This window comes from Lithobates pipiens, unplaced genomic scaffold, assembly GCF_037356315.1.
Source record: "Lithobates pipiens isolate NorthernLeopardFrog02 unplaced genomic scaffold, aLitPip1_a1.2 Scaffold_30, whole genome shotgun sequence".
NCBI lineage: Eukaryota > Metazoa > Chordata > Amphibia > Anura > Ranidae > Lithobates > Lithobates pipiens.
This window is the reverse complement of record NW_027507791.1, coordinates 103111786-103134683: the sequence shown is the minus strand read 5'-3', so window position 1 is coordinate 103134683 and position 22898 is coordinate 103111786. Positions and strand designations below refer to the sequence as shown.

Genomic DNA, 22898 nt, shown 5'->3' with positions numbered 1-22898 from the left:
AAATACATAGTGGACACATATACAAACTGTTTTATATGCCAGAGGGATTGTAATTGTTTGTCCAATCTTATGATCCATAGCCATGGTTATGGACTTCCCTTTTCTGTACTATAGAGCAGTGGTTCTCAACCGGGGTTCTGCTGTGATCTGACTGTTAGTTGCAGGCAGCTGACAGGAGGATCGCATAGACACAGGCAGAGATAGGCAGGGAAGCGGCTGGCACCCTATTGGCTGTAGTGCGCTCTTCCCTGCAGGCCCCTCCTCCCCTCCTCCTGTCCTTCCCAAGTGGTTGTATGTGACATCATCTGGGGTGAACAGGATAGGAGGATGGGCCGAGGAGGAACAGCGTGCCACTGGAGGAGATAAGAAATGAGTTCTGAAGCCCAAGAGAAGAAAGCCAGTACTGAAGTGTGCCCAGCTGTGTCGTCATAGTCACCCCCCCCACAATGTGCCCAACAGTCTGTCCCATGTAATGTGGCGTGTCCCATGTCATATCCCCTGCCCCATGTAATGTCCCCTGTCATGTGGCCTGTCCCCTGCCCCATGTAATGTCCCCTGTCATGTGCCCTGCCCCATGTAATGTGGCCTGTCCCATGTAACGTCCCCTTTCATGTGCCCTGCCCCATGTAATGTCCCCTGTCCTATGGAATGTCCCATGTAATGTGCCCTGCCCAATGTAATGTCTCCTGTCCCATGCCCTGTGCTCTGCCCCATGTAATGTTCCCTGCCATGTCCCCTGCCCCATGTAATTTTCTCTGAATGAATAAGGATTGAGTCTCTTCTCTTTAGGCACATTCACACTGAACTGACATGCATGCACAAAGCAAAATGGCCTTATTGTCTCACAATGCTGGCCCTCCTTTCTTTTTCAATGTGGGGGTTAATATTGATCCGGGTTCTGTGTAAAATATATTTTATTAATATTTAATTTTAAGTATGCATTGATTAAATTGTGTTTTTTATATCTACATTAAGTTTGAATGTTAAAAAAACTCTGTTAAGCACAATTTTTTTTTCAAAACAACCCTTTCGGTAAAACAAAAACCATCATAGAGATGGGAGATAATTTACATATCACAACTTAGGCTATATTTAGAGACCTAAACATGTATTCATTACCAAAGTATAAAAGGTCTTCTTTAGACCAGAGCTCTTGCTTAAAAATGTGTGCAGGCCATCCCCTTCACCACTTTTTACTTTGTTTTTTTCCCTCTCTGTGACACCTACACCCTTTTGTTGTTCTCCCATAAAGCATGCATGCTCATTTTCCCTATAGGAAACCCTCCCTTCACCCATAACTTGTATATGAATAGGAGCTGCAAAGAGGCATATCTTCAACTCTGCATCTTGTCCTAAAATAACAGGTTATCTCCAGTCCATTTTTACACATTTAAAGAGGTCCCGAAAGTTCTTGTTTAGTGGTAGTAATTAGTTTTTTCCTCCTCCTTTTTTTATTTTTTTTGTTCTTTTTTGTGCAAATTAGTGATTGCTAGCTTAAATTTTTTTAATATTTCTTACCGTTTAAGAGATATATGACCAATTGAATTTTCAGGAAGTCAGTTTTGTGATTCAAAAAATGTATCCTATATTCAGGCAAGGTGGAGGTGTTAGAACAGTGATTGTGTCATATCCTCTTCTCTCTCTCTAACTGTAATCAGCCTACATTTCCCATGAATACTTGGGATGGGAGTGAATGTGGGAGGTACACTAGTCTTGTAAATGTAAACTTGCCCACTTCAACATAAATCTTGCTCCTCATTCTGCAGCCAGCAAGCCAATCGTAACACACGGTATGATGAGATACAGCCTTATAAATGCAAAGCAGTGCAATGTGTCGGGGACCACCAGAGCCAAATGCCAGTCCCACTAGTGCAGAGCGGAGATTATTATCAGTATAGATACCTTTTTAAATCTGCTAAATACATTCTAGGAGTACCTCTGAGCCCACCCCCCGCCCACCCCACAATTCGCACTTTGCACTGTTTCCCTGCTCAGCTTTCAGAGGACTACAAGTGGGCGTGCCAGACCGCTGGGTGTGCTCAGCAGAGGGATAGCAGCCAGTGGTCTTACAAACAGAATGTCAGCAGCCAATAACGTTTTTTCAGCAAGTTCAGCAGCCTATTACAGAGGAACTCCAGAGCTCAGAAGAACATGGATAGCAAAGTTGGTAAATGTAGGAGATCCGCAACAAGGACATGGAAAAAAAAAATCTAAGCTGGAGTTCTGCTTTAAATATTCATCATCAGCATGCAGTGGTGTCACAAGTTCTTTTTATCTTGAAATTGACTTTTGCTGAGCTGGGTGGTACTGACAGGGCCACCAATGGTTTGAAATTCCTGCTAAATGTGTTAAATTTGAGCCATGTATGACCAGCTTTAACAGGCTCTCCCAGTAGGTGCCCTAAGACAAATGGTCAGCACTTGGCCTTTTCACACAACGGTAGTGTAGAGAGAGAGAGAGCTCTGAGCATCCATCAGCTCTAATTTATTAAGGAAAGCCTGTGACAGGTAATAAAGTTTGGCTGCCAGTTAAGATATGGACCTAGGATTGAAAGCTTATTACCACCCAAAGCTCTACAAAGTATCTGGGTTCCATAACCCAAAGCAAAATATCTTAAGATTCTGGAAAAACAAATATTTGTTTTTTCCAGATCATACAATCCGCATCATGTATAAATGCGAAACCTAGGCCATACATGTCAGCAGGTACCTCAAAATATATAAATATAAATATAAATATATATATATATATATATATATATATATACATATATATATATATTTGTTTATGGTGACAGCCATATTTGCAGGCCTTGCTCTACGATGAGGCAGAGACCATGTCATGTTTGTCTAAACTATATGTGACCTGATGGAACTTAATATTTATTATTTAAAGCATGGAAGAAGCAGATTTTTATTTTAAATATGTCATCTGGTAACATTGTTCACATGTAGACCTACATTACATTTAGTGACAATTTGTTTTTTTCTTTGTTTAACAAGAAGCTTTTCTTTTTGTCAGCTAGAAGAAGTGAGGAGGAGATGAAGGATGAAGAAATGGCCCTGTTTACTAAAATTTATTCTGAGTGGAAAGGATGCCAGAAGGGGTCAAATTCCCAGAACATCCCTCGATTCTACTACAGGGTGAGCAAATGTACCTGCCAGCATGGAGGAATAAAAAAATATTGTCTAAATTGAAAATGTGTGCATTTTGTACGAATTACTGTACCATCAATAAAATGTGTGCAGGGCCGCTGTTAGAAATGATGGGGCATCGTACAGCCTTCCTGACTGCTACAAGCTTGGCACACCTATTTTTAGGAAGTTTCTCTCATTCTTCTTTGCAGGATCTCTCAAGTTCCATCAGGTTGGATGTGGAGCATCGGTGCACAGCCATTTTCAGATCTCTCCAGAGATGTTCAAGTCTGGGCTCTGGCTGGACATTCACAGAGTTGTCCCTCAGCCAATCCTTAGTTTTTTTTTTTTTGGCTGTATGCTTAGGTTCGTTGCCCTGTTGGAAGATGAACCTTCCCCCCAGTCTGAGGTCCAGAGTGCTCTGGAGCAGGTTTTCATCAAGGATGTCTCTATACATTGCTGCATACATCTTTCTCTCAATCCTGATGAGTCTCCCAGTTCCTGCCTCTAAAAAGCATCCCCACAGCATGATGCTGCAACCACCATGCTTCACTGTAGGGATGGTATTGGCTAGGTCATGAGCAGTGCCTGGTTTCCTGCAGACACAACGCTTGGCATTCAGGCCAAAGAGTTTAATCTTAGTTTCATCAGACCTGAGAATTTTGTTTCTGAGAGTCCTTCAGTTGCCTTTTGGAAAACTCCAGGCGGGCTGTTGTGTGCCTTTTACGGAGGAGTGGCTGATTGGTGCTGCAGAGATGTTTTTTTTTTCTGGAAGGTTCTCCTCTCTCCACAGAGAAACGCTGGAGCATGGTCAGAGCGACCATGGTGTTCTTGGTCACCTCCCTGACTAAGGCCCTTCTCCGCCGATCGCTCGGTTTGGCCAGGCGGCCCTCTCTAGGAAGAGTCCTGGTGGTTCCAAACTTCTTCCATTTACAGATGATGGAGGCCACTGTGCTCATTGGGACCTTATGTCTAAATGTTTATGTACCCTTCCCCAGATCTGTGCTAAGATACAATTCTGTCTCAGAGGTCTACAGACAATTCCTTGGACTTCATGGCTTGGTTTGTGCTCTGACATGCACTGTTAACTGTGGAACCTTATATAGACAGGTTTGTGTGCCTTTCCAAATCATGTCCAATCAATTGAATTTACCACAGATGGACTCCAATCAAGTTGTAGAAACATCTCTGGGATGATTAGTGAAAACCAGATGCACCTGAGCTCAACTTTGAGTGTCATGGCAAAAGCTGTGAATACTTATGTACATTAAGTAGTTTTTTTTTTTTTTTAATACATTTGCAAAGATTTCAAACAAACGTCTTTCACTTTGTCATTATGGATATTGTTTGTAGAATTTTAGAGGAAAATAATGAATTTAATCAATTTTGAAATAAGGCTGTAATACACCGGTCCCGTTTTTTTAATTACTCCACATGTGCCTGGCTGCTAAAAGAATGAGAACCCAATATATAATGTTTTTTAACAGAACTTGTGTATTGAGCTATTTGCCGGTAGTTCTATTTTTAAAAGTAATAACTATTTAGTGCAGTTCTTGATCAGCCACTGTTTTGCCATGCAGTTACCAGCAGAAGATGAGGTGTTACAGCAGAAGCTACGAGAAGAGTCACGAGCTGTATTTCTGCAGAGGAAGAGTCGAGAATTGCTAGATAATGAGGAGCTTCAGGTGAGAGGTGTTGTCAAGGGTTTTTGCAACTTTACAGTAAACTTGTCACCTTGGTATCTGCTAGAATTCTGCACTTGCCTTCAATTTATCCAAATTAATATTATTAAGGCTGGGTTCACATTGCAGCAATGCGGGAACGCCGCGAATCCGCTGCGGGTTCCCGCATCGCATACCTCCCGGCAGCAGTTCACACTGCCCTATGCGAACTGCTGGGAGTGTCAGTGAAACGTTAATGGCACCCCCAGATCAGTTCGCATATCGCAGTGCGATCTGCAAACTCGGACAGGAATCGGATCGCATGGTGTGAACACCCATGCGATCTGATTCTGCTGGGGACTAAAAAAAGGGTCCTGTGCGAGTTTGGGCCGTGTGTGATGCGAATTCAGCCATACTATCTGTATGGCTGAACTCGCATCGCACAGAGATCGCATGTGATTTGCACTGCAGTGCGGTGCGAATCACATCCGTTCTCATAAACCGCTGCAGTGTGAACCCAGCTTCCAGCCTGAAAACCCTAAAAAAAAAAAATCACAAAAAAAAAACCCTGCAAGACAAAGGCATAATGAGCTAGTATGTGTGTGTGTGTGTGTATATGTGTGTGTGTATATATATAGATATATAGATATATATAGAGAGAGAGAGAGAGAGATAATATTATATATCTATCTCTTCTTAGTGAGCATTCAGCTTACTTTTTTGTGCAGGAGGAAAGAGTGCGTCTTTAAACATCTGTCAGATTCATAAAAGCAATCCTGGTCAATCGTGCACTCTAAAAGTGGTGCAGCAGTGGAGCCAAATTTAAGTACAATTTTTTTGAAAGGTATTTGAATTTGGCGCATTCTTCCCCAACTTTAGAATTCATGAGAGACACTTTTGCAAAATCTGCCAGTCTTTTTGAATTACAGTGGATGTATTGTGTGTTCACTCTTGTTTATTTCCTTTGCTAAGAATCTGTGGTTTCTTTTGGACAAGCATCAGTCACCTCCTATGATTGGTGATGAAGCCATGATTAACTATACCAACTTCCAGACTGTAGGGGAAAAGGCTGGACAAAAATGCAGGTGAGTACTATGTTAGATAAACTTTTTGCTTCTATTTTATTTCTTCTCTTAACTTGTGCTTGCACACTATATTTTCTCTGTGTTTATTCTATTATATTCTATTATATTTTTGAACATTCTTTATCAACATGTCCTTCCTTTTCTCATAGACCATTTTTTACTGCAAAAGTATTCAGCAAACTTGTGCACAATGATCCATATGGAAGAATTTCCATTATGCAGTTTTTCAACTATGTAATGAGAAAAGGTAAGTTTGAGGATTCATGGAGGGATGCTGGTCTAATAGGAAAATGTTATATTATTTTAAAATGTAAAGTGGAACTTACCCCCACCCAGGAATTCCCCCATTCACACAATCAAGGTAGATGAAGGAAGGCTGTGCTATTGTATTCTGACAGCAGGATTGCTCTGATGTCAGAATACACTGATCAGCACTGCAGTGTTGATCGATTGAAAGTTTTCCAACATTCCTGTTCAAGAGAAGCTGAGCATTAGATTCAATTCTCTGTAGTGGTAACGGCTATAGATAGATCGAAATTTGACTGATCTCTGCTGAACAGGTCGAATTTCGATCCATCTTTGGCCAGCATAATGCAGGTCATACCTGGGTTGAATTACGAATAATTTGTTGATCATAAATTTGTGCGTTTTGTAATTCGATGGTGCCATCATTGATTTCGAGATTTAACCAACCAAGCCTTCAATTTCACCAATTGGTTAAACTAGATGGACTCTAGAAATTCATTTGTTTTTCAAAAAAAATTCCAAAATGCCTGATCGCTCAATTCGATGGCCAAACAAAAATCGTCCGTTGCTGCTTCCCAATGATGGTCGAGAATTGAACAATTATTCAGAGGTGTATGGCCGGGATAAGCCTTTCTTTTATCTGCAGTTTCCATGCTGCTGCACATATGATCAGTTATAACGCCAGCCATTTGATGGCTTGGCAGTTGGGGTAAAACCCGCCTATGGCATTTCAGACTTTACAAGGCTGTCGTTTTCAAAGACAAGGGAAGGACATACACTGGGACTTTGGATCAGTGGACTTGATCACAAGCTGATAAGTATACCTCTCTCACATTTTGGAAAGGACTGTCGCCTTTTGGTTTATTTTGGTCTATTCGGGGTTTGAGAGCGTGTCTCAAAGGGACTCTGATTGGTACAGTGAGAGGGAGGTTAAGGAGGACTGTGTTCACTTATTTATGGTTCCAGCAAGCCACAATCATCTTACTGGACATTCCAACACATACACCACCCCACTTGTATATCTGCTCTTGACCACTATTACCCAGCAATGCCCCCCCCCCCCCCTTTTTCATCACAGTCATTTTTTACATACAATCATCCACTTGTCCACAGTTTTCCAATACAGATCGGGAGGACTATGCATATTCTTTAGTTTCAACCTTGTATTTTGACTTCATACATCCTCTCCCTTTGATTAATAGTTCAACCTTGATTTAACACCAGGGTCACTCTTCATAGGTTATCGGACCTGGGGATACTATCCCAGCTGTATCACAGCATTAACAATTTTTGAAACCTGAGTGGAATTACGCCACCTATCCATAGATGGTCCTTTTTGTTTTTATAGCTTCAATGTTATGTATGCATGTTGTTTTTAATGACCCTTTCTAGAGGTCGACCGATAGGGGTTTTTCTCTGGCCGATGCCGATATTTAGAAATTGTGGGCGAACGATGGCTAATATATGATGCCGATTTTTGTGGGCAGATATGTTAGACCGATTTTTTATTTTATTTTATTTTTTTTTATTTTTATTTTTTTCCCGCTTCATCTCATAAAATCTAACAGAAACCTTTCATACTGGGCGTTTTTCAGGCGCTTTTTGGACTAAAAATAGCACCTGTAAAGTGCCTGTAAAATGGCTCCCCTACAGTCTGTGTGAAACCCCAAGTGCATTCACACTGAGGCGATGTGCTGGTAGGACATTAAAGTCCTACAAGCAGCATCTTTAGAGCGGTGTATACCGCTCCTCCACCACTCCTGCCCATTGAAATGAATGGGCACTGCTGCCGAAGCCCCTGCAATGCGATTTAACCCCTTCCTTGGCCGCTAGCTGCGTTATAAGTGCCTCGCTAGCAGCCAAATAGCGCCGCTTAAACTAGCAGCGTTTTAACGTCAATGCCTGCTCGCTCCAGCGTGCAAGCAGCCTTAAGTAATAAGTGATACAGAAAATTTCTTGCATTTAAACATTTATTAAACAAAACAAACCTCCAATTAGTTCACTTGTATGTATAATTTAGATTAAAAAAAAAAACGATATATTAAATACACAAAAACAGGTAATCAAAACTTTTAGATGAAAAAAATGGGCTAACTTTACAGTTTTTATTTTTTTATTTTTTTTTAAAATCATTTAATGTACTTTTTCCCAAAAAATTGCATTTGAAAGACCTCTGCGCAAATACCGTGTGACATAAAATATTGCAACAACCGCTGTTTTATTCCCTAGGGTCTCTGCTAAAATATCTATCTATCTATCTATCTATCTATCTATCTATCTATCTATCTATCTATCTATATCATTTTTGGGGGGTTCTAAGTGATTTTCTAGCAGTAAATACAGGATTTTTACTTGTACGCAACAAGTGTCAGAAAAGATTTAGTCTTTAAATGGTTAAACTGAGAACTCCTACACACCCAGTTCAGTTCATTGATAACTATAAACATTGTATATCTTTGATTTTTTTTTCTTGGCAGACTGCCCAGAGAGAAGTCCCTCCAGAAGATTTCAGGCAATTTGTATTGACTTCTATTACAGAAGTCATTTGCAAGTTGCGCCGAAGATATAATCGGCCTTTTTTATCAGAACAATTGGCTGATGCCGATTAATTAAAAAACGCCAGATATCGGCCGATATATCGGTCGACCTCTATCCCTTTCTTAACTTTGACATCAATACATTTATTTTGCTAATCATGCTTGGATGGTGAATGACGTTCCAAGGATATGTACAGTCATGGTTGGTTGAACTATTACAGGTTTTTATCAGTTGGGTTAAAAGCACCTGTAACAGTTACAGTGAGGGGAAAAAAAGTATTTTATCCCCTGCTGATTTTGTACGTTTACCCAATGACAAAGAAATCAGTCTATAATTTTAACCACTTCGCACCCAGGCCAATTCTGACATTTCTCTCCTACATGTAAAATTCCTAATTTTTTTGCTAGAAAATTACATAGAACCCCCAAACATTATATATGTTTTTTTAGCAAAGACCATAGAGAATACAATGGCGCTCATTTTATCTCGCACGGTATTTGCGCAGCAATTTTTCGAACGCGTTTTTTTCAGAAAAAAAACTGTTTCATGCTTTAAAAGAAAAACAGTAAAGTTAGCCCAATTTGTTTGCATAATGTGAAAGAGGAGGATACGCCGAGTAAATAGATACCCAACATGTCACGCTTCAAAATTGCACGCGCTCGTGGAATGGCGCCAAACTTTGGTATTTAAAAATCCCCATAGGCGACGCTTTCAATTTTTTTACTGGTTACATATTTTGGGTTACAGAGAAGGTCTAGGGCTAGAATTATTGCTTTCGCTCTAACGTTCGCGGCGATACCTCACGTGTGGTTTAAACACAGTTTTCATATGTGGGCGGGATTTACGTATGCGTTCGCTTCTGTGTGCGAGCTCACGGGGACAGGGGCGCTTTAAATTTTATTTTTTTATTATTGTTAATTTTATTTTTAATTTTTTTAGTTTTACACAAAAAAAAAAAAAAAAAAAAAAAAATTGATGACTTTTATTCCTATTACAAGGAATGTAAACATCCCTTGTAATAGGAATATGGCACGATCGGACCTATTTACAGTGAAATATGGGGTCAATAAGACCCCATATCTCACCTCTAGGCTGGGAAGAATAAAAAAAAAAAAAAAAACGATCCTGGCTTCCTAGCCAGATCGGCACCGTTAATTTGAATACCGAGGCCGGGCGTGACGTCATAACATCGCGCCCGGCCTCCAAACGATCATAGAGACTCCGGGGACAATCTAGTCCGCCGGAAATCTCTATGATTACTTGCTGGGGCCGGCGGATCCTGTGACCAACTCACCGATGGAAACGGTGAGTCGGTAGAAGCACCGGAGGGCGACGGGAGGGGGGGCGTCCCCTCCCGCCGCCCGTAAGAACGATCAAGCAGCGGAACAGCCACTATGATCATTCTTATGGTGTAGGGAATCGCCGGCTGAAAACGGCAATATCTGAATGATGTCTGTGGCCTCAGGCATCATTTAGATATAACCACCAAAACCCCATGACGTCAATAGACGTAGTGTGGGAACCAAGTGGTTAACGGTAGGTTTATTTTAACAGTGAGAGACAGAATAACAACAAATATATCCAGAAAAACGCATTTCAAAAAGTTATAAATCGATTTGCATTTTAATGAGTGAAATAAGTATTTGATTCCCCTTTCAATCAGCAAGATTTCTGGCTCCCGGGGGTGTCTTCTATATAGGTAACGAGCTGAGATTAGGAGCACTCTCTTAAAGGGAGTACTCCTAATCTCATCTTTTTACCTGTATAAAAGACACCTGTCCACAAAAGCAATCAATCAGATTCCAATCTTTCCACCATGGCCAAGATCAAAGAGCTGTCCAAGGATGTCAGGGACAAGATTGCACACCTGCACAAAGCTGGAAAGGGCTACAGGACCATCGCCAAGCAACTTGGTGAGAGGGTGACAACAGTTGGTGCGATTATTCACAAATGAAAGAAACCCAAAATAACTACCAATCTCCCTTGGTCTGGGGTTCCATGGTAGATCACACCTTGTGAAGTTTCAATTATCATGAGAACGGTGAGGAATCAGCCCAGAACTACACGGGAGAATCTTGTCAATGATCTCAAGGCAACTGGGACCATAGTCACCAAGAAAACAATTAGTAACACACTACGCCGTGAAGGACTGAAATCCTGCAGCGCCCGAAAGGTCCCCTGCTCAAGAAAGCACATGTTCAGGCCCGCCTGAAGCTTGCTAATGAACATCTGAATGATTCAGAGGAGAACTGAGTGAAAGTGTTGTGGTCAGATGAAACCAAAATCGAACTCTTTGGCGTCAACTCGCCGTGTTTGGAGGGGGAGGAAAGCTGGCTATGACCCCAAGAACACCATCCCCACAGTCAAACATGCAGGTGGAAACATTATGCTTTCGGGGGGTGTTTTTCTGCTAAGGGGACAGGGCAACTTCACTGCATCAAGATTGAGCCATGTACCATCAAATCTTGGATGATAACCTCCTTCCCTCAGCCAGGGCATTGAAAATGGGTCGTGGATGGGTATTCCAGCATGACAATGACCCAAAACACGCAGCCAAGGCAACAAAGGAGTGGCTCAAGAAGAAGCACATTGGGGTCCTGGAGTGGCCTAGCCAGTCTCCAGACCTTAATCCCATAAAAAAATATGTGGAGGGAGCTAAAGGTTCGAGTTACCAAACATCGGCCTCAAAACTTTAATGACTTAGAGAGGATCTGCAAAGAGGAGTGGGACAAAAACCCTCCTGAGATGTGTGCAAACCTGGTGGCCAACTACAAGAAATGTCTGACCTCTGTGATTGCCAACAAGGCTTTTGCCACCAAGTACTACGTTTTATGTCTTGTGAAGGGGTCAAATACTTATTTCACTCATTAAAATGCGTTTTTCTGGATTTTTTGGTTATTTTGTCTCCTACTGTTAAAATAAACCTACCAGTAAAGTTATAGACTGATAATTTCTTTGTCAGTGGGCAAACATACAAAATCAGCACGAGATCAAATACTTTTTTTCCCTCACTGTATCATTCACGGCATGCCTTGAATGTAAGGCCCCATTCACAGCTGAGCGGTTTTCTGCTTGAAGCTTGTAGCTCTAAAAGCTGAACAAGCCAAATCTCATTAATTTCAATGGCCCCTGTTCACATTAGGGGTGCACCGAATGGGTTTTTTGGTGCCGAAACCGATACCGAAAATGAAAACTACACTAAGCCGAAAACCGATACCGAAACATATTTAAAAAAATATATTTTTATACAGGAAATGGTCAGAGACTGGGGACACGGTACAGGAGATGGTCAGAGACTGGGGACACAGTACAGGAGATGGTCAGAGACAGAGGACACGGTACAGGAGTTGGTCAGAGACGGAGGACACGGTACAGGAGTTGGTCAGAGACGGAGGACACGGTACAGGAGTTGGTCAGAGACAGAGGACACGGTAGAGGAGTTGGTCAGAGACAGAGGACACGGGACAGGAGATGGTCAGAGACAGAGGTCACGGGACAGGAGATGGTCAGAGACAGGTCACGGGACAGGAGATGGTCAGAGACAGAGGACACGGGACAGGAGATGGTCAGAGACAGAGGACACGGGACAGGAGATGGTCAGAGACAGAGGACACGGGACAGGAGATGGTCAGAGACAGAGGACACGGGACAGGAGATGGTCAGAGACAGAGGACACGGGACAGGAGATGGTCAGAGACAGAGGACACGGGACAGGAGATGGTCAGAGACAGAGGACACGGGACAGGAGATGGTCAGAGACAGAGGACACGGGACAGGAGATGGTCAGAGACAGAGGACACGGGACAGGAGATGGTCAGAGACAGAGGACACGGGACAGGAGATGGTCAGAGACAGAGGACACGGGACAGGAGATGGTCAGAGACAGAGGACACGGGACAGGAGATGGTCAGAGACAGAGGACACGGGACAGGAGATGGTCAGAGACAGAGGACACGGGACAGGAGATGGTCAGAGACAGAGGACACGGGACAGGAGATGGTCAGAGACAGAGGACACGGGACAGGAGATGGTCAGAGACAGAGGACACGGGACAGGAGATGGTCAGAGACAGAGGACACGGGACAGGAGATGGTCAGAGACAGAGGACACGGGACAGGAGATGGTCAGAGACAGAGGACACGGGACAGGAGATGGTCAGAGACAGAGGACACGGGACAGGAGATGGTCAGACTGGGGACGTGGTACAGGAGATGGTCAGAGACAGAGGACGTGGTACAGGAGGCGTCCCCCATTGCAGGCCAGTGTGTCCCATTGCAGGCCAGTGTGTCCCATTGCAGGCCAGTGTGTCATTTTGCAGCCAGTGTGCCTGTGCAGGCAAGAGAGCCGCCTCCGCCGCCTGTTTGATCACAGCACCGGGAACATCACAGCTTTCATTTCAATAGCTGTGTGTTCCCGGCCACGCGCCGTCACACACAGCCCCTCCCCCTTGTCCGGGCACTTTGATAGACAGATCATCCTAGAGCATCAGTGTTGTGAATAAATCCACTGGTAGAGCTTCTGTTAAAAAAAAAAAAAACACTGGTAGAGGAAGCAAGCGGCTATATAGCACCAACTATGCGATCTGCCTGGGACAACAGCCAGCGATACCTGAATGGAAAACTGTTGTTAAAGGTAAGTTTATTACGTAAATCACAGTGTATATATGGGCATATCTGTTCTGCGGTGGTTACTGGGCTGATTTCAAACTGATGTGCAGGTGCAGTGTAGAACACCTATGGGATATCTACACTGAGCCATAGACTTCTGTTATTGCATGCAAGTTTAGTGCACTTTCAGAAAGTGCACCACACCCGCAGGATATAATAGAAGTCGATGGCAAAGTATAGCTAACCTGCAGGAAAGCCACAGGTGAACTTGCCTGCGCCTCTGTGTGGGTAAACCACAGCTCATCAGTGTGAAAAAAGCCTTAGGCCCCATTGACACTATCGGTCTGACCCTCTGTTCAATTCTATCAAGCCGCAGATGTAAACGGACTTGTGGCGTTTACACCCCACTTACCCCCACTCCGATTCATCCCCTGCTATATGGGCAGATGGGATCCAAGGGCCCATAGAATAGAGTGGGTTGCATCCGTGTCGGCTCTGCATATGCAAAGTGGACATGGAACTGTCATCCTTCTGCTCCACTCATTGTGGCCACGACCGGTTACCAAGTCGCTTAAGTGGCTCTCGCTCTCCAAAAGGTTGGGCACCCCAGGCTTAGCTGGTAATTGTGCTGGGGAAGCCTATGTTATGTTTGTGTTGTGCAAAGCAAAGCCCTATCATGTGCACCTTACCACAAAAGCTTATTATAAATTGGGGCGGTAGCCATTACTGTTTAGGTTATTACTTGCACATTGCTTTTTGCAATCTTAATGAATTTCTTGCTGCATGACCGCACACCCGATAATAAAAGTCAGATAAGTAAAAATCTTAACAACGGCGCATAGCATAACACGCAGTAGAGCTGCACGATTCTGGCTAAAATGAGAATCACAATTTTTTTTCTTAGAAGATGGATCACGATTCTCGCCGCGTTTTTATTTTTTATTTTTTTTTTATTTATTTTTCTTTTTTTTTCATTGAAGTCTATTTTTTCCCCAAAAATGCGTTTGAAAGACCGCTGGGCAAATACAGTGTGACATAAAATATTGCAGCAATTGGCATTTTATTTTCTAGGGTCTCTGCTAAAATATATATAATGTTTGGGGGTTCCAAGTCATTTTCTAGCAAAAAATATTGATTTTAACTTGAGAAAGAAGTGTCAGAAAAAGATTTAGACTTTAAGTGGTTAAACTTCCTGCAAAACACACGCAGACTACCTGTTTTTTTGTCTTTTACAAACAGAAGTTTATCCCTTTGATTTAAGAAGGAAGCTTAGTTACAATGTTTCATATTCGTCAGGGGGGTTGAACTGAGATTGCAATTTTATTTTATTTTTTTAAACGATTAATTGTGGAGCTCTAACACACAGCGAGCACAGTTGATACAATTCATGTCTTAAAGTGTTTCTGGAGCCTAGAAATAATAAATGAAAAGTTAGCAGCTACGTTTTTAAAAGTAGCAGTTGACTTTTAATAATAGGACACTTGCCTGTCCAGGGATCCAGCACCTTTATCTGAGCTGGCTCTTCGGCCGTCTTTTGGGTCTAGGCACCAGCAGGTTTACTTTCGGAAGCCGACTGTGACTGCTTGCGGCTTTACAGCCAGCTTCCCACTGCGCATGCACGAGCTGTGCTGTGCTTTGTAAATAGTCCCGCAGCTTTTTGGGATCTGCGATGTGTCCCAGAAGGCTGGGGGGGTGAACTGTTGCTCAGATCGCCAGAGCGATCCGACCAGTAGTGGTACCTTTCAAAACCAGGCACCAGCTCCACCCCCAAAAAAACAAGTGCCAGAACTTAAAGAAGGAGGAGGAGGCTTCAGGTGAAGTTCCACTTTGAATCGTGTTGATTAAGCCTCTGTAACATGAAACGCATCGACTGTGTGTGTTATGCTATGTGCTACTGTCAGGATTTTAACTTGTTGAAATAAGGAAATTGGATTTTTATTATTGGGTGTGTGGTCCTCCACCTCCTATTTTCTTCAGTGTTCTCAGGAAGAACCGGACCTGCATCCTATGTTCTCAGGATACTATAGTACTGTATATAGTAATGTCCAATATCTTTTCTCATAGTGTGGCTACACCAGACAAGGATAGGTTTAAGCTTGTATGATGTGGCTGGACAAGGCTATCTCAGAGAGTCGGTAAGTAGCTGCCTGTATATTATATTTTTGTTTTCTGTATTTTTTGTGTCATTGGAAGACTTTGTGAGTGGAAACACCACATTTTGTGTTTGTTCTGTTACCAGTGATGTGGTTATCAAAGATTTGTTAAGTGATTTGTTTGTTATTCTCTGGCAGGACTTAGAAAATTACATCCTTGAGCTTATTCCAACTCTGCCTCAGTTGGACGGTTTGGAGAAATCGTTTTATTCTTTCTATGTTTGTACAGCTGTCCGAAAGTTCTTTTTCTTTCTTGATCCTCTGAGGACAGGTAAGACAAATTATACAAATGCTCTTTTTTTTTTTTATCTTCCAGCACTAATATATATATATATATATATATATATATATATATATATATTATGGTGTGGAGCCCTCTGACCGATACGGTTAAGGATGACAAACAAGGTTAACATAAACTCGCTTACTTGAAATGGACCTGAAAGTGTGCCCTGGTCTGACGTACGGTATACCAAAATAAGGGGGCATACCTTAGATAGAAAGTGGGTGATAAATGAAATGAATATGAATGGAGTGAAATGAGTACTCTCATGAGGAGTATGATGCTTGAGAAATGCCCTGAAAAAGGGGATGGGTGGGTGGGTATCGCGCACCGGAACCGACGAGGAAGACAGGCGAACGGGCTGGTTATATACTCCACCGGGCTCCTCCCATAATTTCAGGCCACCATACTGGCCTTTCTATTTATGGTGTGGAGCCCTCTGACCGATACGGTTAAGGATGACAAACAAGGTTAACATAAACTCGCTTACTTGAAATGGACCTGAAAGTGTGCCCTGGTCTGACGTACGGTATACCAAAATAAGGGGGCAAAAACATTCAGGTAGGGGTTGCATTTTATTGATCCAAGTTTGTTTACTGGGTGAGCTCGACAAAGGCCTGGGTCATCTCCGCTTGCGGATTGGGTATGTAGCGGGCGAAACAGGTGGACCTCCATCTGCCCAACTTCTTGACAATGTGAGTAGGACAGAGGTGAAGGATACCCGGGAGTATCCTGACATGTTCCACCGGGCAGCGTTCAGAGGTTTAGTGAGAAATGGCAGAAGAGGACTAACTCCTGGTTGATCAGCCAAAAAAGGGCCGACAGGCGCGTGAGAATGGCGACCGGGTACCAGCGGTTGTTGGACTTATAGAGGTGTATGTCCGAACCCGAGCCAAGCTGCTGCGTCTTGGAGACTGCTAAGTGTAAGACGAAATGGTCTTCGTATCGGACCAGGTGGTGCTCGCACAGCATGCGTGCTGTGAGGCTACAACAAGTAAAACTCGCTTGGCCGTAAGAAGCCGTAGAAGGCCAGGTGTATGGCTGCTTGTAAATGACACTAATGTGGAGACCGAAAAGGTGAAGTGGCCAGGAAATCTGACATATTTCTAAACGTCTCCTGTAACAGGCAGTCGTTTTGGTGCCGGCCATCGGCTGGCGCTTTCTGGATACCGCGCATAACAGCCCGAACGGCGTGGTAAAATAGGAAGGGTACGGTAGGGTCCTGGAGGGACGTGAAATGTTGTACACCGGTCAGGTATAGCCGGATCGTATTAAAGGATAACGCCAACTGCGAGTGGCAGTAGGCAATGAAGGCTATGACTTGCTTGACACGGGACGTCTCTGTACTGTGATACGTGATGAAGTTGGTTAAAGGCCCTCCAGGCTGATTGATAGGCTTTGAGGGTATTGCGGGAAAGGGAGTGATCAAATGAGTTGGGTAGCCGCTAGGAGGTGAGGGGCTAATCCAGGGTCAGTTGAGACCAGTCCGAGATAGCTGCTGATGTTAGTCCGGCTCCGGGTACCTGAACGAAAACGAGACAAGGTTAAAAGCGGGAGAGGGCGTCCGCTGCCTGATTGACTTTACCGGGGATAAAGGAAGAATGGATGTTGAACTGAAACAACAACAAGAGCTGGACCAGTCGACGTAGGAAGGACATAACCAACAGAGAGGGCGCCTTGGCGCAGCCAGGAATTGCCAGTAACTGGGGAGGCCAGGGAGCTGCGAGCCAGAGGTGGCCAAAAAAACAGCCGCAAGCCCGTGGAGGCCGCTGCGTCGGTCATCACCTGGGGAGAAAGGGAAGACACGGAGGGAATGAACAGGGAGACGTCATTCCCAGACGATAGGTATTCCTCCCGCATAGCAAGGACTGCTATTGCCGCGGGAACCCGGCTGAGGACTTGCTCTGGATCCTGTGAGAGGGACAGTAAGACCAATAGGCGTGACACAAAGGCGCGACCCCTGAGGGATGATGTGCATAGCGACGCTCGACATGCCGTGAAGGGACTGTAGGTGTCTTTCAGATGACTAAACTGGGGAATATGCAAGGATATTATATGTCCGTAAAGATGGCAGTTGTAATGGGCGAGCATTGGCCGATGGCTATGGGCTGATGCCTCTGGACGCCTCGTAGTGGGGATCTTGCTGTATGGGCCGTAACAACAGATGGCTCTCCGAGCATTGTAAGGATAAGAAATGTTGAACGCTGGCTAGAAATAGCCTGGGCGTGCTACAGGAAGAAGCCAGTCGCGTGTGTCAACATGATCCTGGTGCGGACGGAAGTAGAACTCAACTGTCCCAAGGAAGAGACGGACAGACAGGCGACAGTGAGTGGCTAGTAAGAAAAGCCACAGGAGACGAGTGGCCAATTAAGAGCTGCTGAAAATGACGTGTAGCCAGTTAGCGTGTCACTGAGAACGTGCTTGCAACAAATGATTGCAAGAAGTTATGCTAAGTCGCGAGCCTTGGCATGACTAAAGGTTGTGTTTGAACGTGTGCTTGCGACAATTGCCCGGGAGTTTGTCACAGGAGACGTGTACGTGGTGACTGTGAGCAATTTGTGTTACCGCATGTGCACTGCGAAGACTGCGGGAGTTGTGCTTGCATGTATGTTTGGATGCGTGCTTGCGATGGTTGCAAGATGTTACCCAGGATGCGTGCTTGCCATGATTACAAGATGTTATGCTAGGACGTGTGCCTGCAACGATTGCAAGGATTTACAGTAGGCTTCATGGGTAGCCAGGCCGGAAAAGACAGAAGTCCATCCTGGTCCAACCACAAATCAAAATAATAAGGTATCACACCACCCGACACCCCAATTCTACGCCCGCAGCTGATCCAGAGGAAGGCAAAAAACCCCAACAGAGCATAGCCCAATTTGCTACAGTAGGGGAAAAAATTCCTTCCTGACCCCTCGAGAGGCAATCGGATTTTCCCTGGATCAACTATGCCTATAAGTATAAGTACCCTGTAATACAACGAACATTTAGGAAGGTATCCAGGCTTTCCCCAAAGCAACCTATTGAGCAGCCAGAAGTGCCTGCCAGCAATGATTGCCATAAGTTGTGCCTGGACATCAGCTTGCAATGATTGCAAGAGGCCTATGCTTGAATGCGTGCTTGCCATGATTGCAAGAGGTCTACGCTCGAATGCGTGCTTGCAATGATCGCTAGAGGTCTAGGCTCGAATGCGTGCTTGCAACGATTGAAAGAGGTCTATGCTCGAACGCGTGCTTGTAATGAGTGCAAGAGGTCTATGCTCGAATGCGTGCTTGTAACGAGTGCAAGAGGTCTAGGCTCGAATGCGTGCTTGCAACGACTGCAAGAGGACTACGCTCGAATGCGTGCTTGCAATGAGTGCGAGAGGTCTACAATGATTGCGATTAGTCTATCTCTGGATGCGTGCTTGCAACGATTGCAAGAAGTCTACGCTTGGATGTGTATTTACGATGATTGCACGAAGTCTACGCTTGTATGTGGAGAAACACAACGAAACACGCCTAAACGAAGCTGTGTTCTTCCCTTTTGAGGCAACTTTATAATGAAATGAGGCCGAGGAGCAAGGCCCCCCTGGTAGGCATCCAAACCTTGAAAAATCAACTGGACCCAAACCGGGGAGCGGCATGTGACAGTGAGATGAGAGAACCTGCCATGACAGAGATCCGGATCGCCATGCCACAACTTGCGACTGAGCACGAAACGGATTCTGGAGCATGTACTGAAATGAGGCTATTCCTGGGGCACGCCGAGACGAATTTGGTACACCGATGTGACTATTCGTACCAGAACGTGATAGGTGAAATGAAATGAAAACCCATGACAAAGACAAGAATCAGAGGACGAGCCCTTGAACCAAACGGATGAATCCTGTCCTTGGAGCATGTACTGAAATGAGGCCATTCCTGGGGCACGCCGGGGTGAATTTGGTACACAGATGTGACTATTCGTACCGGAACGTGATAGGTGAAAAGAAATGAAACCCATGACAAAGACAAGAATCAGAGGACGAGCCCTTGAACCAAACAGATGAATCCTGTCCTTGGAGCATGTACTGAAATGAGGCGTAACAGCTGGGCGCACCGGAACGAATCGGTGCATAAATAAATGCAACAGGATTCGAATCGGAGCGTAATAAGTGACCGAAATGATATGCCATGACAGAGATAAGATTCAACGACTGGACTGATGGTTACAACAAAGAATCCGACTCTGGAGCATGTACTGAAATGAGGCGTAGCAGCTGGGCACACCAGAACAAATTGGTGCATAAAAGAATGCGACAGGATTCGAATTGGAGCGTAATAAGTGACAGAAATGATATCCCATGACAGAGACAAGATTCAACGACTGGACTGATGGTAACAATAAAGAATCCGTCTCTGGAGCATGTACTGAAATGAGGCGTAGCAGCTGGGCACACCAGAACGAATCGGTGCATAAAAGAATGCGACAGGATTCGAATTGGAGTGTAATAAGTGACAGAAATGATATCCCATGACAGAGACAGGATTCAACGACTGGACTGTAGGTTGCAAAGAATCCGTCTCTGGAGCATGTACCGAAATGAGGCGTAGCAGCTGGGCACACCAAGACGAATCGGTGCATAGAAGAATGCGACAGGATTCGAATTGGAGCGTAATAAGTGACAGAAATGATATGCCATGACAAAGACAAGAATCAGGGATCGTGCGTGAACCTGCGAGTGATTCAGTCTCTGGAGCATGTACAGAAATGAGGCCAAACCCTGGGACACTTCAAAGCGAATCGGTGCACCAGAGGTGCGACAGGATTTGCGCCAGAGCGCGACTAGTGACAGAAATGATTCGAAACGGAAGAAATGACTGGGACTGAAATGACTTGGAATGAGATGAAATAAAATACATAACATAACTGCATGAATGAAGAGATATATTCGAATTGAAGCAGACCAAGCGAAACGTGCGGACTGCTTGCCTTGTCGTAACAAGCCGACGGCTGTGAGTCGAACGATTCGACCGATACTAATAGAAATGCTCGGGCAGTCGAACGGTTTCGAATGCCGTACCTGCGAATGAATCGCCTGACGTGGCGTAATCGAACGTGTCGAAAGGTGATAACGACTACATCGAAAGTAGAAAACAGTGACATGCGCACGAGGGCCACAGAAAACATTCGATTTGAAAGCAGCGAGCGGCTCGTGAGCACAGGGAATGTTGACGGTACATCGAAATACATGAATTGAAAAGGGGGTGCCGAAGCCCTACCTGCGACAGCCAGCCCGACGTGTGACGATAAATTCGATGGGTACGACGACACTCCGACGGCGAAACCGACGGACGCTGATGAACGAGAAGACGAGTTGTCAAGACGGGGACGAAAAATGCGGGAACTGACGAACAGGCTCACTGCGTCTGGTCTGGATAGTCGGCCCTTGATACCTGACGTATCAGGTATCGCGCACCGGAAGCGACGAGGAAGACGGGCGAACGGGCTGGTTATATACTCCACCGGGCTCCTCCCATAATTTCAGGCCACCATACTGGCCTTTCTATATATATATATATATATATAAATTTTACACCCATAGTAACCTATGCCACAGATATTCTGTTTTAAGCTGAATACATTAGACAGAAATAAGATTCTTCTTATTTACAGTAATAGTGTTTATTGCTGTACTCCTAGGATATGATGCAGAGGCTATTATGTACATATTATGTGTATTTATTATATATGTAGAGGAACGCTGGCCAGATTGTTAATAATCTTGATGAATACTAAAATGGGTTGTTTACAAGAATGACATTCTTGCTTTTGAGTTTATCTATATCTGAAGAAATTAAACATGTTACATACTAATAATGTTTTTTTTTTTTTTTTTTTTTTTTCCAGGAAAGATAAAAATACAAGATATATTAGCTTGTAGCTTTTTGGATGATTTACTTGAGGTATGTACTCCATATCTTAATATTTGTCTGCAGTTCATTATGTACTGAGCTGGTAATCTAAACAATCTACGGTACTCATTTGGTGCAAGAGCACAATTTAGGTTTTCAAATGTTTCCTGCCTGTAGGGAAAAGTCAGAGCTTTGACTGTGGGAGAAATTAAAAGAGGGGAATATATTACCCCATTTGGGATTCCAAATATTGAATGCTGTAGTTGGCTTACTCTACCATTCCTACAGGGAAGTAATAGAGCAAAGTATATGGCCTAAGTGCCATGTCACACTACCGATTCTGCAGCTGGTGAGGTATCTCCAATCACACCACTGTAATTTTTTAGATATCGGCACACATACCCAGGGATTGCTTCTGTTGCTGCATTGCTCACCTGATGCTTTTATGGTAATGTTCACTCAGATTTTTCTGTTTGGATACAAAAGTAATCACCGGCTTACCAGTGGCCAGTTGTTACTTCTGTATCTGAACATAAAAATCTGAGTGAACAGTGCTGTGTGAAGAACAGAATGCACGATCGCTAGAGCTACGGTTGTTTTTGTGTGGATATAGGTATCTCCAACTGACAGAATCACAAAGCTTCAACTGATGCCTTTCTAATGTCCATTGTTTGCCAAAATGCTTTAAAACTATGCTTGTTGGGGAGTAAAAGTACAGTGACATTATGCCATAGAAAAAAATTGAGTGGTATAATGATCCTAGTCTGGATCACTAGTGCTATGTTACCTAAATCTAGTGCAGTATCAAGCAGGCTGTATGGTTCATGGGTCATGAGGAAATCTAGTTGCAAAATGTTTGTATCTTTTTTTTTTTTTTTTTTTTTATAGCTGCGGGATGAAGAACTTTCTAAAGAAACTCAGGAGTCCAATTGGTTTTCTGCTCCTTCTGCATTAAGAGTCTATGGTAAGTTCATTTCAGTTTCTCTCTTATCTGAAGTGGATCTGTACTGATAACTGACCTGCCTAAAGCTGCGTACACACTACAAGTCTTTTTTTGTTCAACCCAGCGGGCTGAATGGGAAAAAGGAAAAAAAAAAAAACGGAGAGATCACTGTACTAACACAAGCAATGTTAGTTTGGCAATCTCCCCCTCTCTGGTATTGTATTCTGACAGAAGGACTGTCCCCAGCCAGAGCACACAGATCAACACTGATCAGATGCTGGCTTCCCAGCATGCCCATTCGACAGAAGCTGGTTGTGAGATCGACTTCTGTAGAACAGAGAGCTGTACACACGGGCTGAAAGTGGCCATTCTACT

The 22898-nt window shown here is 43.9% G+C and overlaps 1 protein-coding gene across 2 annotated transcripts in view; it reads left to right on the top strand.

The window, feature by feature from the left end:
• PPP2R3C (protein phosphatase 2 regulatory subunit B''gamma) overlaps positions 1 to 22898 on the top strand; it is a 42111-nt gene that overhangs the window by 2053 nt on the left and 17160 nt on the right. For both annotated transcript variants that reach the window (XM_077464713.1, XM_077464712.1), the window contains exons 3-10: positions 3022 to 3143; positions 4715 to 4819; positions 5768 to 5880; positions 6030 to 6127; positions 15336 to 15406; positions 15563 to 15695; positions 21576 to 21631; positions 22469 to 22544. In XM_077464713.1, coding sequence (XP_077320839.1) covers positions 3022 to 3143; positions 4715 to 4819; positions 5768 to 5880; positions 6030 to 6127; positions 15336 to 15406; positions 15563 to 15695; positions 21576 to 21631; positions 22469 to 22544 — 774 coding nt within the window. The remainder of the gene's footprint in view (positions 1 to 3021; positions 3144 to 4714; positions 4820 to 5767; positions 5881 to 6029; positions 6128 to 15335; positions 15407 to 15562; positions 15696 to 21575; positions 21632 to 22468; positions 22545 to 22898) is intronic.